At 33.5% G+C, this 16,534-nt stretch overlaps 1 protein-coding gene across 1 annotated transcript; it reads right to left on the bottom strand.

Moving 5' to 3' along the window:
- Positions 1–211: 211 nt before the first annotated feature.
- LOC132716694 (uncharacterized) lies at positions 212–9,649 on the bottom strand. Its single transcript, XM_060700016.1, has 6 exons — positions 9,485–9,649; positions 6,724–6,996; positions 6,308–6,409; positions 5,899–5,976; positions 5,025–5,072; positions 212–4,388 (listed from the first exon to the last, which is right to left on the bottom strand). The coding sequence occupies exons 1-6, from the start codon at positions 9,492–9,494 to the stop codon at positions 694–696; spliced, it is 4,206 nt and encodes a 1,401-aa protein (XP_060555999.1). The 5' UTR covers positions 9,495–9,649; the 3' UTR covers positions 212–693.
- Positions 9,650–16,534: the final 6,885 nt, after the last annotated feature.

Raw genomic sequence — 16,534 nt, 5'->3', positions numbered from 1 at the left:
TTACGACACCTGGTTAAAACATTCCCAAAACTCTTTTTGAATTAATAATCCGTAATCAGGATAATTTCAACTTTTATATCGTAATTTAACTGTTCTAGAGGGCTAGGAACCTTAATGGCTCAAGGACATATGCTGCAATGACATGCAAAATCATATTTCTAGAAAGTTAGACTAATCTATTTTGATACATCTTACACAATTACAAACACAGTATCATAATATATTTTATTATATATTGAATACAATATGCAGACATAAAACCCGTTATATTCTATTCAGAGAATATTAATGCAAACGGTTTTCTAAAATACACCACTGCATAGATTCTATGTATTAACTATATATATATAATGATACTTAATTCTATTCTCTTTTACCAAAGAAAATACAAGTCAATCTTAACTTCCCTTGCCTGTTTTCGTAAAATAATGAGGTTGAAAATGCACGAGTGAGGAAAATTCTTCTTCATCGAATCATTTAATATTTATCAAAGGTCAAAACGTTTACTTAACAATTTACAGTTTGATGTATGGTATTAATATAAGTATGCCGTAAGGTAATCATTCAGAATTCGGATTTAATACATTTTACGCTTAGCCGTTTAAGTAAAATGCATTTTAAACATGATGTTTTCAAAAAGTTTGTCAAAAAGTGCTCTAGTTAACGATTTCGGTGTCAGTTAGATGCATTAGTTTACTGTCCTCTCCTGCCACAACAGCAAATGTTGCCAATGGCTCGCCATATTCCACCGAAGCAGTTTGTTCCAAGGCAGCAACACACATCAGAAAGTAAGACGGAATCTGTTATCTCAACTTGATTCACTACGCTAAGAGACCGAATAAGATTTGCAGCTTTTGTTCTATTATGTTCAGTTGCAGTTTCTTCTGCAGTTTTACCACTGTTGTCTTTCACGTGCACTAAGTTCGGATAGTCCTCACAGATTTGACGTATAACTTCTAGTTGACCGTGAAATGCTGCCACATGTAATATAGTGTGACCATCATTTGTCCGCGATGCTGGATTAACTCCCTTGTCAATCATATATTGTATGATTTTAACATTACCGTCACAAGCAGCATAGTGAAGAACGTTACAGCCAAATGCGTCTGTCATAGAAATGAGATCGGGATATTCCGTACATAGATATTTAACCATAGGTTTTCTCCCATTATAAACTGCCTTGAGTAGTAAGGTACTGCCGTTACTAGACTTTATGTGTGGATCGATTCCATATTGTAGAATATTCAAAAGCAATGGAATATTTCCGCTTCCTGCTGCGTAATGGGCTGCGCTATAGCCAGTTGTGTCCTGGACGTGTATAAGCTGCGGATATTTTTCGCAAAGATAGCTGACCATGTCAGCATTGCCGTCATATGCGGCTAGATGAAGAATCGTACTTCCAGATTGAGTTCCTGCGTCTGGACGCAGTCCTTGATCTAATAAAAATTGGAGCATCTGAACATCGTTTCCACGTGCGGCGTAGTGAGTAGCTAGTGAACCTTCGTTGTCAAGAGCAGATGTTATCGATGGGAATTTCTTGCAAAGATATTTTACAATATGAAGCATGCCATTGTACGACGCAATATGTAATAACGTTTGGTTGTCATCTGTTGTTGGTAATGGAGGTTTCATTCCAGTAAGTAATACATCTAAAACCTCCAGATGACCCTCTTGAGCAGCAAAATGACACGGCAAATATGACTTGTTATTTGGTGTTTTTAGTAACTGTGGATACGTTGTACATAGATGCTGTACAATTTCAAGCTTGCCACTAAATGCAGATTCGTGCAAGACTGTACTTCCGTCTAGAGCAGGAAGCAGTGTGTCAACACCTTTGTCAACTAGAAATTTCAATATTTCAACGCTACCACATATCGCTGCCCCAAAACAAGCAGTATAACCGGAAGCATTGACAGTACACAGAAGATCTGGAAAAGTGATGCTTAGATATTTAACCATTCCAAAATGTCCATGAAAACTTGCCTCATGTAAAAGCGTAGTTTCATACTTGTTTCTAGACAGAGGATCAAAACCTTTTTCAATAAGGTAAGTCATAACCGAAACGTTCCCGCTAGCAGCTGCATCATGTCCTACTGTATTTCCTTCTATATCCACCTCCTTTAAAAGTTCTGGTCTTGTGGTGCATAAGAACTTTACGACGTTCATTTGACCAAAATATGATGCAAGATGCAAAAATGTTCTGTTGTCAACCGTTTTAGTACCTGAACTTGTTCCTGATTGTAAGAACAATTTTAACGTTTCTATCATTCCGTATTTAATTGCCATTTGTACAGGTATGAAACCTTTGTCGTTTGTCACGTTTTGCTGATCGGAATTCGACCTAAGTATAAATCTAATGATTTCTGTATGTCCGTTGGCTGCGGCGAGGTGTAATACCGTGTTTTCTCCTTTAGATAGTTCTTTGATGCTAGATTCCCTAGCAACAAGACTCTGTAGAACATCTCCATGTCCTTCTCTTGCAGCTAAATGAATACATGTAAACTCTAAATTGTTTTTCTCTCTTAAGAGATCCGGAAATCTAGAACAAAGAAGGCGTACCAATTCATAACGACCAAACATTGCAGCTAAATGAAGAACAGTATTTCCCTCATGTGTGTGAACTGTTTGGTCGCATCTTTGATTTAATAGATAGTCAAATATTGCAGTATTCCCACCAACAGCTGCGTAGTGAAGTAACGTCTCACCTTTACTATTTTGTTTACGCATTTCGAGTAGTTTCGAAGGCCTGCTATTTAGCCCAGATTCAAATTTACTAAAAATGTAGTTAAAAACTTCTTCCGTTCCTGACTTGCATGCCAATTGTAACATGTCCCTTGAAGCAACTTGCAAATGATCGGGCCAAATTAGATCTAAAATGTCTTTGTCTCCACCTTCAATTGCTGCATTAACTAAATGAACATCTAGGACGTCAGAAAGTTTGAGTAAGTGTATAACAGTATCATATTCATTACACCGACATGCCTCTGCCTTCGTATTTTCAATTGCTTTACCCATCATAGACACTATTTGTGGTGGCTTTGCAAGCATATAGTCGACTAGTTTTGCAATAACAGCAACATTTCCAACGCGCACCAGGTAGGCACTTAGTGGAGTTTTCTCGATGTCTTCTATAAAAAAGAATTGAAAACCAAGTACAGAGTATAATATGTCTACAAATGACGAAAGCATCCAAACGGGCGACATTGCTACTTTTAAAAAGTGGATTGGTCGTTTGGAATCTAGAATATCACTAAATCGTGACACAATTGCTCTGAGAACAACGGTGGAAGATTCAATATCTTGTTTAAGGGTAAAAACATTTGGATTTAGGTGCTGAAAGTACCAATTTGGAAGAAGCATTAAACTATTCGTAACCTTTAAGGGTAAAAGAGGTATGAGTTCGTCTTTGTTGTAGTTTGTAAGCATGAAATTTAGAACAGCAGTTGCAATTATTTCATGAGTATAACTAATGTCACCAGATTCTTCTTCATATAGAATATTTTGTCGCTTCAATCTAGTCAGTCCTATGCATACTTCTGAATGAGTGCACGTTGAACTTTTTAGAACTTCTGAAAGTTTTTGAAATGTCGAATGATTTTCATGCTGAAATTGTAATAAAGAACAATTCTCTTCGGTAATTAGGACAAGTACCAGCAGGAAAAAGCTAGAGAAATGGTGATCGTGCTGCTCAGCTATGAAGTCACAAAGTGCATGGTACGGGTTAGCAAATAATTCCGGCGATCCCCCCATACCGACCAAGGTACAAACTAACGGAAATCCTAGTGACTGATCATGGCATTGTACGAACTTGTCAATTGCGTTCGGATTGGTGTACAGTGGTTTACAAAAATGTTTGGAGTAGAGAGTTAGCATTTTGTTTTGTTGTTTGTGTGTCAATTCAAATTCTTTATCATCTAAACAAATTTCACTATCCTCGTGTAGTAAGCCATTTACTAAAAGTGTTTTATATGCCATATTATCCCTATCTTCTATGTTAGAAGAGAATATGAAACAAATTCTTTTTCTTTTAATAAGTGTAGTGATGTATTTCACAATGTGTCGCCAACCATTTACAGCCGGATCCAAGTTGTCACTGTCACCTAAAAGTCCATCAGCATATACTACAATGCACGCGGCTGTGTCCTCAAGATAGGTTAAATCGAATGGGGTCTCAATTATCATGGGTTTGTAATCTTGGAATTCCTCCATGAAAGCCATCAAAATGTCGAGAGAAAGATGCGTTTTTCCCTTTCCAGCCTTGCCAGTTATAAGAATTGATCTTTTTTCTTTTAATTTCTTGTATGCTTTTTCGTATGAATTCGTCTTTATGCAGAGTTTGAGAACATCTGATTTTGTTCTGTGTTTCTGTAAGGTTGAGTTGCTTTTATCTGCAAATTTAAATTCATAGTTAAGCATATAAACAAATATTTAATTCTTTATGTAAAGTACTGTTAACACAAGCTTTAACGAGTAACCGCTTGAGTACCCGATTAAACGTCCGAGTATTGGTTAAAAATATGATACTCGATTACTAGCTAGAAAACGAATCGCATCAATTTTTGTCGTATGTACAAATTATTATTATTTTCAGATTTTCAAGGATATATGTCCACTATAAACTTGTAGCATTTAGTCAGAACATCCGTGAAGGGTTAGCCAAAAATTGAAGATATATGGAAAATGGTTATAGAATTGAAAAGTCCTTAGAAATCTATCGAGGAACCGAGTACTCGATTGGAAAAGTAACCGAGTTCTCGTGTAGTAAAATTTTTACGCATTGCCATCCTTACTATAAAGGTATTAATATACAATAAAATTGATCTTCATATAGCTATGTCTAGCTACATGATTTGTATATAAAATACAAAAATGGAAATATTAAAAATCGTAAACAAGAAATTAAAATCATTAAATTTTTTATAGCTTTATTGCTGATAATCGCATGTTGTTTCGAAGAAAATTTGCATGAACTCATAACTACATTTCCATTCTTTATATCAATTTGTATGATGCTTTAATAATACCTATTATCTTTTGAAGCTGTTTTTCCTTTTCTTCATTATGCGTAGTACCTGTAAAATACAAAGACGGTAATGACAAATCATACCCAGGTCTTATACTAATAATAATACTTATAATACGTTACCATTAACATTGGACATTATTAATTTCATAGTTTAAAAACTATGTTAATGAGGTAATTTTGAGTAGTATGTAGATATGATTTCATAACAATTAGACACATCTGATATTGAATTTCCACGGGAGGTAAATGGATTTTCGCTGTCGGCATGTTTGTCGAGATACGTACGTCACAATTAGCTCAATTTGGACCGTATCAGTAGTGAAACACTTACATTTGTAAGAACAGCGTTACTGTGTATGTTTTAAAGGACGATTTAATGCGACAGGCTTTATCGATAAGATTAATAATATCTGTCATATTTTGCGGTTCGGATCGGAATATCCGTCCCGAGGTGACCCGCCAATTGGGCGGTAACGAGGCTTGCCGAGTTACCGCCCATGGGCGGGTCACCGAGGGACGGATATTCCGATCCGAACCGCAAACATATGTCAGATGTTTTTTCTTGCATATTCTACCATATTCGATTATATTTTAAATTCTTTATCTTTATTTTCAATGAAAATTTATATCATTACAACCGTAACTACTTTCTTACAACAGCGTATTAATTACAACTAACATTCATAACGGTTAAATGACGTCATCCTAAGCGTGCCATTGTAAAGCACGCGACTCATCTGGAACCCCCCATGCCAGATGAAATTTCCGGCATGGGTAAAACTCACGGAAACGCCAATCTGATATGCAAGAATATAAAAAGCACACATTCAATGTTGAAAACCGTGATAAATTGATGGAAGATTATAACTTACAGCGAAGGAAGTCAAGTGCCGAATCTTTTGGTTTGACATCTATCTGTGGTCGTGGTACATCTTGAACACGGGAACCACCTAGAGTATATAAAGATTGTTTCAGTAGTGTAGTGAAGGGAAGTTGACGAGGTTTGTCTAGTCTAATGCAAGTCTATATTTCATACGTCCTTTATCAAATTGCTATAATGTGAAAATGAAACATGTTAAAATGGAAATATGACCGTGTTATGTGACATCTTACATTAAATGATTATATTGCGTAGACGTTTATCGTGTGATAAAATTCAATATACCTCACATTTCGAATTAAACGATCACAAACTTCAATATATTGACTTCTTAATAAACAATACTATATGCATGCATTCATTGCTGCTTAATACAATACGCTTGCTCTCTTTTTACTTACAACGTGAGAGGGACGATCGTGTAGCCAGTTTTGTCCGCATGTCAGGAACGCTGGACATTCTCTCGGCTGGATGTGTTTTCTTGGTGAACACCTCGGAAAAATCTGTTAAGAAACATTTAACGTTTCCAATCTAAATAGTAATCGAATATAATTGTTTGTTTTACACCAGTCAAATAGCTAATGAACAAAATGAATAGAATAATACAAAATACACTATTTCTATAAGGATATGAGTTTGATTTTTTTTAAATAAAAATTACAAAGTGTCTTCAATATTACTATGTTCATGTTTATTACTAAGCGCGTTATTGAATTACTTTATATCTTAGATAGGAAATAAGATCACAAACCATCACAGTTTATCAAAACATGTTTCGCTTTAATGTTTTAGACAAACATATAAAAAAATGTTTTACTTCTTGCGACTGGTCTGGCATGTTTAATACTAAGTGTAGGTTTTGTTGCTGGAAACGCATCGACACTTTCGCCGCCGTCTTCAGTAAAGCTGTTTTGATCCGCCGTCAGCTTTTCATCTATCCAACTGCTGTTTAAGTCTTTGCGATCCAGCAGAATGTTTGGTACGGGCCTTGACGGTTGGATGACATCTTGATCATCATCTACTATGATATATGGGGCTTCACGGTCTTCATGTACAAGACCGATTTCTTGTATATCTATTAACTCTTCTTCTATAATAGAAAGTCATTGATAAGAAAATACCGAAAGAAGGTTTAAATTAGCACAAACAATAGCTAGAGAAGATAATGAAGCTTACTCATGAACTTTCATAGTTGCTGTTCGTTATGAATGAGAAATCATTTAAATATACCATCATGTTGATGTTATATTTTATAGCACAATTATATCAATAGCTAATATCGCTATAGATCGCTAAGAATTTTAAAGTATAAGAGAGTCATCAACGTTTTAAATCTTATACATTTTTGAAAATCAGATTGAGTAATACATAAAACATATATGTTAAAATTTGTCGGAAACTTTTTATTAATCTATTTAATAACCATTTTTATTGTCTACTATTTTAATATCGATACGGAATATAAGACAAATCACGTTATAGTACTACACATTTGTAACATCATCTTTCATTGGATAATCGAAATATGCAATCTATATAACACGTCCGCCATAAATTTTCTTTTCATTTTTTGCTCAAATAAAATTGTTTTGTGTAAAAATCCGTTATAAAAAATTTGACAGGTTATATCATCGCGTTTGTAAAAGCTGTCTTTCCTAGCTGCTCCAGCTATATGAGCTTACAGTCGTTTATATTGAGACATAAAACCTGTCACGGGTTATATTGATTAAATGCATCAAATCTGTTTTTGATTATCGTAGAGAGGATATGAAGGCGATTTTGATAAATGTGACACTTCTATGAAAGTTGATCCGAAATTAACAATAGGCTAGTTTGTTTAAAGAAAAAACATTTTGATATTTACCTTTTATTTTATGTTAACACGGACTAGTAATTTACATTAGGATCAGTGATTCGGTAAAAACTTACTAATGACTTTTATGATATATGATATTGTATATGTAAATAATCATTTAACGCATTCTAGATTACTTTTGGCTAAACGGTCAGTAAATCAATTCTTTATTCACTACATTTAGGTTTTATCAATAAAGCTTAATAAGTTGTTCAAAAAGAGCAGAAAAAATGCCGAGCGGTAGCATTAACTATGACCTTCTCTTCCACTTACATTAGACCTGTTCAGTTTTTACTTTGGAAGTTTCAATCGCAAAGTCTAATAGATTAAGGAGATTTTTATATAATATTACATAGTAGTTATTATAGCTTAACTTGGACTGATCAGAGACCAGCCAACTAGAATAATCTTAACCCTAGTTGGCACTCCCCGAAAATTTTATAAATTGGTTGTGATTGAAAGCACTGTCATGAGATGACTTAATTGAGCTAAGAAATAGTAATTTGATAAGAAGCGATGCCAATTTATTAATCATAAACGAGACTGAGAAATTTATGTGTTTAGTTCATTCTTAACCAAATTTTTGAAGCTTAAGCAAATGTGTTGTTTTTACCAAAAATAAAAGTGTTTGGAGCGTTTATAAAAAATGTTCACGATTACGTTACCTAAAATGACATTATGTAGCCAAATTTTAATAACGTTTGTATCCACCACGTGACCGAATGATAGCCCTAACCCTTCTCCTCATATTGCCAGTAAGGCGTCTAATACGATATGAGGTAAACTTTGTCATTCTTTGTGCAGAGCTTGTTCCAGTTTTTGCAGGTTGACTACAGGTGGTTCTTACCATTGCACAAATAAATTTCAATTAAATTCAGTTGTGTTCATGTCAAACTTGAGGCCGAGTGTGCTAACTTATTTCCAGGAGTATATATATTTCGTTTGATACACTTACATATAATATTCTCTAAATCACTTACTTAGCTTGTTTAATGTAAGGTTACCTTTTATTTGTTTGTTTATTTTTGTATGTTTTTGTTTATTTATTTTTAAATGTTGAGGGTTGTATTTTTTTACCTTTTCTTCGTTTTGCTGTTGTTACTATTTTATTTTTGTTATTTTTGTGCATGTATTTTTTTAACTTTTGTTGTAACTTAACAAAATACCCAAGTTATAATTATTGCTTGTTTTGAATGTATTTAAATGTTTATTAGACCCATATCGTTTCCTTACAATTAAGCACGTACATGCTTTTATCATAAGAGCGACACGTTGATATGAACGATTTTCATCATGGAAAAACCGCGTTGATTTTACTAACAGCTTTACCTGTTTCTGAAAAGTAACAGTTTAATTAATTATTAATGCCAATTTTTTTTAAAAAAAATTCTCGTGTCAATTTTAAGTGTGTTTTAATAAGCAAGAAATAATTTCGTTCAATATTGAGAACAGTAGTGCAGTGCGTGCGAAAAACCACGGAAATTTAATAACTAGTTATAACGGGCAAATTTCTATGTTAACTAACGAACACTTTTAATAGCAATAGACTTCCTCCTACCTATCATAGAAAAATTACATTATCGTAAAAAGATTTGCTTGTGGAAATACTTCTTTACAATTTTCATAGTCCAAAAAAATTCAAATTAATGCTATGATTAAAAAATGGTAAATAAATCAGAATATTTTAGGAACATCTAGAAAAAATAACATAAAGTAGCAATACCTTCAGCCATTATAAAGAATCCTAAACATTTTAATAAGCCTTACTAAACTTCACTAAACTTCATTTATTTTTTAAAACAATAATTTCAACTTAAGGCTATTTCTTCTAAAGCTTTATTCCCAAACAAATGAAGTTTGCTAAAGTTCAATGAGATTTTGTAACATTAAGTAACACGGGTATTATGGTATACATGTATATGTAAATGAAACGGAAAACTACACCGAATATGGAAATCATGATTGTAAGTGTTCATTGTTAGTACTTATACGAATGATTGACTTAAAATATTGACGACAATGTGTGGCTCGCTATAATAAGATTAAATTTTAATACTTATCGCTGTCAATGCCTATGAAGATATTTGATTTCTTAAAGGGATCGTTGCGTTAAATGTTCTTAACAAAACACTACCGATAAGCTGAGATATCAAATAAAACATTCCATTTTTTTCTTTTTTAAATCAGTCATTCATATAGTTCTGATGAAAAAGATACCTTTAGAATGTATTTAAGATTATTTATGTTATGAAAATGAAAAGATCATAAACGCAAAATATTTATTGTAATCATTTAAAAGGAAAACTACGGTGGCACAGAGGGGGCTTGTTCGTTAGCTACTTTGCGTAATGATATTTTAGGAAACGGATGCATCAAGTTATGAATATCACTTATCTATAACATAAATATGCAACACTCACAAATATATTGTAGTTTAAATTTCCGTATGTGTTTAAAACCGATGGCAGAAATTTTTCAAAAATTAAAAAAGATATGTTATGTAGTTCTCCCTCAGTATTCCTCTTTATTTGTTACACAGTGAACAGATTGTTGATCACCTATTTATATGTCAAGGTTAAAATAAAATCAGTTAAGAAACTCTTTCTGTAATATAAGATTTCTCCCGAGAAGCAGTCAATAAAAGTTTTGCTTTGATTAGAACTAAAATGAATAAAGACTCAGGAGCAAGGTTATATTGGACAGCGATTTTTCTTTTATCAGCATTTTTCAGCGTCCATATCAAGTGGCCGTGAGGATAAAGCAATTTTCGGTGTTTATTAATTTAAGAAAGAACGCTGATTTGTGACAGCTAATTTATCAAACCAGGCGTCTGTAATATGGAACATGTTCACACTCACAAACCGATGACGTTATGAACAGCCATATATTTCAGATAATCTAATAAACACTTGCCAAGATCGCTGTATTTATGATTTCCTTCGTATTTAGTTTCAATTGATCTTTGTCTAATAAGGGGTTTTTCTCTTATGTGGGATATAAATGACATCATTCCAATAAACTCGTATCGTAAGCTCAGAAAAAAGAAGTATGACGTCAACCAAAAACGACCTTGAGTTGGGTGCTATTTGTTTTCTGTGGTGATTTAGATAGTATAAAAAGTGCTATTAATAACATAACGCTTCTGTACAAAAGTATTTGATTGAATTCAGTATCAATTTTACTTCCTGTAATCACAAGAAAGATACAAGTTAAAATATAAAGGCTCCCAAGAAAGGTAAATGACTGTACATGCAATTGCAAGACTGGGTACATGTCATATTTAATTGTTTAGGCTCGCAAGACATGGTACAGTGACTTCGTTTATCCACTGTCAGTATATCTAGGCCATTTATTTCTCCAAATTTGAACCGATTGGTTGCTTATTCATGTTTGATACCAGTGATGTTTAACTGAATGAAATATTTGAGAATATTTAGCTTATCAACAACAAAAAATTCCCTATCGCTTCTATAATCGACAAAAACTAGTCCTCATATTTTACATGGAGAATTCGACATTTAATTTTCTTTCCGAATATTAGCTCAGTAGAAGACAAATTACTACTAATTTATCATTTTACACTCCCCTATTCAATGCCATTTATATCCATATAAAAGATTCAGCTTTAAAGATACGTGCTTCCAAAAAGTATAAAAATTATCGCCGCGGCCCTACCAAAAAGACAGCTATAACCGCATTTCAGCTCTTAATAAAACGACACTGTTAAAATCAGCATGAAGTAAACAATAGGAGTAATTAGGCAAGTATATACTTCTCTGTGTAGGCTGAACATACATTCTACTACCTAGACGAAAATTAGCCGTGCACTTTTGCATTATACATTGAATTACATAATTACCATCGCTGTTGTTTCGGATTATGCCAGATTCGAATTTTGCCAGATTCAAATTTCGGTAGATTCGAATTTCGTGAAAGACGCTGATATCATCCATGTGAGCAAGTTATTTGCCTGTGAATCTTTTGTGATTTTAAAAATTTGCAGTGCAGTACCTACATTTAATACAAGGAGACCATATGAGCCGTGTCACGACAAAACCAACGTAATGGGTTTGCGACCAGCATGGATCCAGACCAGCCTGCGCATCAGCGCGGTCTGATCAGGATCCATGCTGTTCGCTTTTGGTTTCTCTACTTGTTATAGAGTTTGTAAGCCCTGATCAGACTGCGCGGATGCGCAGGCTGGTCTGGACCCATGCTGGTCGCAAACCCATTATGTTGGTTTTATCATTACGCGGCTCATATATGATATTTTTCCACCGTTTACAGCTTGTAAGTCGTTACACTAGCACTGTCAATGGGACATGGAACCCACTCAAAGTATGAACAATAACAGCGTCAATGAAAATAACAAAACAGTTATAAACTCTGGTTTTAAGTGAATGTAACGGCATGAGATTTTTATAATTTGTAAAATTCTTCACGGGATCTTGTATCATAAATTATCATAAACCTTATGAAATATTGCTATCGAAACATATAGCTGGATGAATCTTTGCTGTTGAATATAAAACAATCATTTATATTTAAAAAAGCAAACGGAATAAATTTTAAGAACATTGGTTGATATACATATAGAATTAAAATTGAAATAGACATTACAGAGTAATCAGTATTTTACTAAAAGAGGTTTTGGTCATATTAAATGAATACGTTATTTAGTAACAGTCTGCAATGTTTTCTAGATTGCGGTTCCGATTTCACTTTTGGAAATGAAATTGTCTGGTAAAAATGACTGCCAAATCGTGATTAGCTTTGGTGTGTAGAGTACAAATCAAACAGTTCTTCCCATAGCGGAATTCTCATTACTCGTAATTAGTTTCGGACACGTCTAGGCTATTCATTTACGTGTTCTCCGGTCAGCAAGTAATGAATAAAAAATAATTTGTCTCATGCAGGGATATAAAATAATGAAGTATTTTTTTTCTCGAACGAAATACATATAGTTAAGCAAAACACATTTTTTTAAAAAAATGAAATCTCAATTTTCTAAATTTTGAACGACCTTAAATTAACTTCTTCAAATGTAATAAAAAGTTTGAATTTTCAATATTAAATTGCAACTCGATGCGTTTTGTCATTTTTATGACTAGTCAACACTGGCTTCAGTACGTGCAAGAATTTGTGGACGGAAATTTTCTTTTAAAAATTTTTCATACGAACACCTTCAATGTATAATGTCGATCTTTTCTGTTGGTGCACAAGTATGAAAGAATGACAAATGACATTCTATTTGTGTCCTGTGAAAGTTTATCCTTTATGCAACAAGAGACAATCATTTTAGTTTTGTCAACGCAAGAAGATTCAAGGAGAATCACCGATTCAGTAATTCAATGAAGAATGTCATGTTAGTAATTATGGCAGTTCATTTAATCCAAATTGCATTATCTGAACTCAACTCTGAACGACTAAAATCAACAACTATTTTGTTAGCATTTATTATGACCAAACCCCTTTTAAAATTTAAAAGTGCAATACAGCCATTACATAATTTTAAGATTAGATTGAAAAACACTTCATATAGTTTCAGAATGTACTAAAATAGAGAAAAATACTGAAAACGGAAAAAATGCATTTTTTTAAATGTTCCTGGCTGGGATTGATCGAGCCTGTTCAGTGACAGTAGAGATAAGCACAAGATTCTGTCCATGTCATGTAGCACAGATTTTAGCAGTATTTTACTTGATATGCAAGTTCAGACTACCATCAAATGTTACCTTTTAAGTAATGTACCTATAAGGATAAAGAAATAAATGTCCTGTCTTTGCTATAATAACAATGAATGTCGATTTTTTGCGGCTTCTTTTCTCGTAAGGATGATTTCTTGTTATTTAAAAAGATAAAATAAGAAACGCCCTTACTGATTTTATATTCCAGTAGCATATAGATTATTCCCCTGGATGTACACATATCAAAGCTCTAAAGCCGTTGAGGTCATAAAATGACATATATTTAAGACTTTTTTATACAAAAATTTGATACAACATTAGAATCTAGACTTAGCTTTGTCTCATTATTGTGTCTCATTTCCCAAGATCTTTGCACTTATAACTTTTCTTATTTAACCGTGCCACAAACATGACTAAATTCCGTCTAACCCGCATGATAATATCAGATCAGAGGCGAAAAAAAACCTGTTCATGTACATCACATCTCCTGCTAAGTAAAATTCCTGATTTATATAGTTTCAATTTTGCCGTTTTGGGCGTTCTTTAGGGATTCCGTTTTTGTATCTGTTTTTGTAGACTGCACACATAAATTATACTTCATAAGTTTCTAATTGCACTTTCCAGAAGTGGTGATTATTTCAAGATAGAAGCAATAACGTATTACCCTGGAGATCCACTGAGAAGATAACTTATTCAATTGTTGATATTTCGATATGACAACAATTCAAACGGGTAAACTATAAGAAAAAAATAAAGCAATTAAATGTAAGTCATTTTTCGGGGGGTAACATTCAAATAGAAGAGTAAGTAAGCAGATTGGTGTAAGATAGAGCAAAACGGCGGTCGGTCTTGGATTCAAACCCCACTTATAAAAAACGTTCCCTTTTTTTTCGATTTCCACAAGCCGCACTGATCTGATAAGTGTTAACGACACACTAGAAACAGAAATCTGGCGTGCAGAGAAAAGCTCATGTCAATGTCCTAAACATAACGGGCGAAACAAACAAACTTTCTGGAAAATGCTCTATCAAAACGTATTGTGAATAGAGGAAGTTCTTAATACATAAAGTCTATGTGATTGGACTGAAACACTCGGGCAGTATTGTGATGAAATAAGCATTTTCTTGCTATCAGTTTTTTACAGCCTTGAGAGAACGTTAAAAAATATATAGAGCTGTTAAGTGATCATAAATCAAAGAGTGGTAGGTTGTTTGTGACAGGCAATTCATTTTCTCTATATTGCGACTTTCTTCAGTCTTGGAAATAAAAAGTCGAAGAAAAAAATGATTATTTTATGGTTAATCAATCTTGATTAGTCTGAGAGTTATCTCTTAAACGGTTTTAAGCGTCTCTGGCCATGGCGTCCTTATCAATAAGCTTCCGTTACGTACTTGGTCAGGTCAGAGGAAGTAAATAAAAAAAATGTTTGCCTACTTTCAGGTAATAAAATCATATTTCTTTTACCTCTTAATGTAATAACTGACTTAAAAAAATTAAATGGTTAAATCCCATCAATTAAAAGTACATGGAAATGTTATTATACCTTATTAAAATAGCCAGATGAAAATATTTATTCTGTAAAAGGATCCAAAGAAGTTATTGTAATGTTTGGCACTGTTTTATGATCAGAATGGTTAATAACAACAACAGTCATCGAAGAATCGGGTAGGGATACATAGAATTTAACTAAACAAAGATTTGTTTTATAAGTCTGGACAAAGTGTGATCTCTCGGAAGCATTAATCACAACAAAATTACATGAAAATTGCGGGCTCGGTCTGATTGTGTCTGTACATGCGGAATAATGAAAATGCGCAACACGTTCCTCACGCCCACTAGCACCGGCTTGAGCGGTACTCTATTTTCAACACTTAAAAGTGGTGGAACAATGATCCCGAAGGACCAGAAAAATATAACAACACTGAAGTGAAACTCAAAAGATGTTTAATCATTTAACTTAAAAGAGTTCCACTGATGTCAAAAAGCCTTAAAAGATAAAGTTTAAAATTCTTGATGCACTTAAGTGGAAAAGTCTGCCAAATAATTATAATAACAGAAAAAAAACTTCAGAGTTATATTGAAAATCGATTTTTTTCACCAGCTTTGAGTGAAAAACGTTGCAATGCTTTTCCTTTCATGACCATTTTGCACAATAAAAGTTATTATTCTTGGCAAACGGAGTGGAATAAATGATCTGAAATTTTGCATACAAATTACAATTCAGGACCTACAACAAATGGTACACAAGTCTTGAGGGAAAAAATCCAGTTTCTTCATTGCAAAAAAAAAAACCCCTTGAAACCCATTTTAGATAGGCATGCAAGACGTTGCATTCCATAATTACTTGTTATTCAACAACATCAATCTGGGAACTTCGATAAAGTTTCATTCGAAAGCTAAGTAATTCAAATTGATAAGGGAAATTAGGCGGGGGCACGAACACGTGGCTGCTGGATGTAAAGTGATATGAAGTCGAATTGCGCAGAAACTGCAACTTCTACTATGTTGTATATAATTTTGTAAATTATCGTGCAAGTATCTTCATTTTGTATCAAACTGGAATTATGACAAACAAATATTTCAAACAAATGCATTTTGTTAAAAAAAGTTGTTTTTCCAAAACAAAAACAATAACAATAATAAAAAACAACAAAACAAAAAACACAACAAAAACATGTCCCTGTTAATTGAGACAAACATGTTTAGTTTTCTGTATTTAGACAGGATTCTAATGAAGCCAAAACAAGATGAACTAAGAAACACAGTGCTTCATTCATTAAATACACTATATCATGCTGTGACAGCTGAATCATCAAAATTATTAGTCTGAGCGGAAAACTTGTTTACTATTAAATTCTTAGAGGCATTCTCTTTCACAAAAGTGTGGATAATTCTCTTGTACTATTCCCGTAGCTAAAATACGACAAGGAAAAGTACTCAAGTCATTTGTATTTTAACCCTGATTACGTACGCATGTTGTACTCTTTATTGTTTCCTTTTAGTTAAATTTTAAATGAGCCGTGTCATGACAAAACCAACATAATAGGTTTGCGACCAGCATGGATCCAGACCAGCCTGCGCATCCG

This window comes from Ruditapes philippinarum, unplaced genomic scaffold (genome assembly GCF_026571515.1).
Source record: "Ruditapes philippinarum isolate M1 unplaced genomic scaffold, ASM2657151v2 ctg59_1_1_1_1, whole genome shotgun sequence".
Taxonomy (NCBI): domain Eukaryota; kingdom Metazoa; phylum Mollusca; class Bivalvia; order Venerida; family Veneridae; genus Ruditapes; species Ruditapes philippinarum.
The sequence above is the reverse complement of the archived record's forward strand: the minus strand, read 5'-3'. Positions and strand labels throughout refer to the sequence as shown.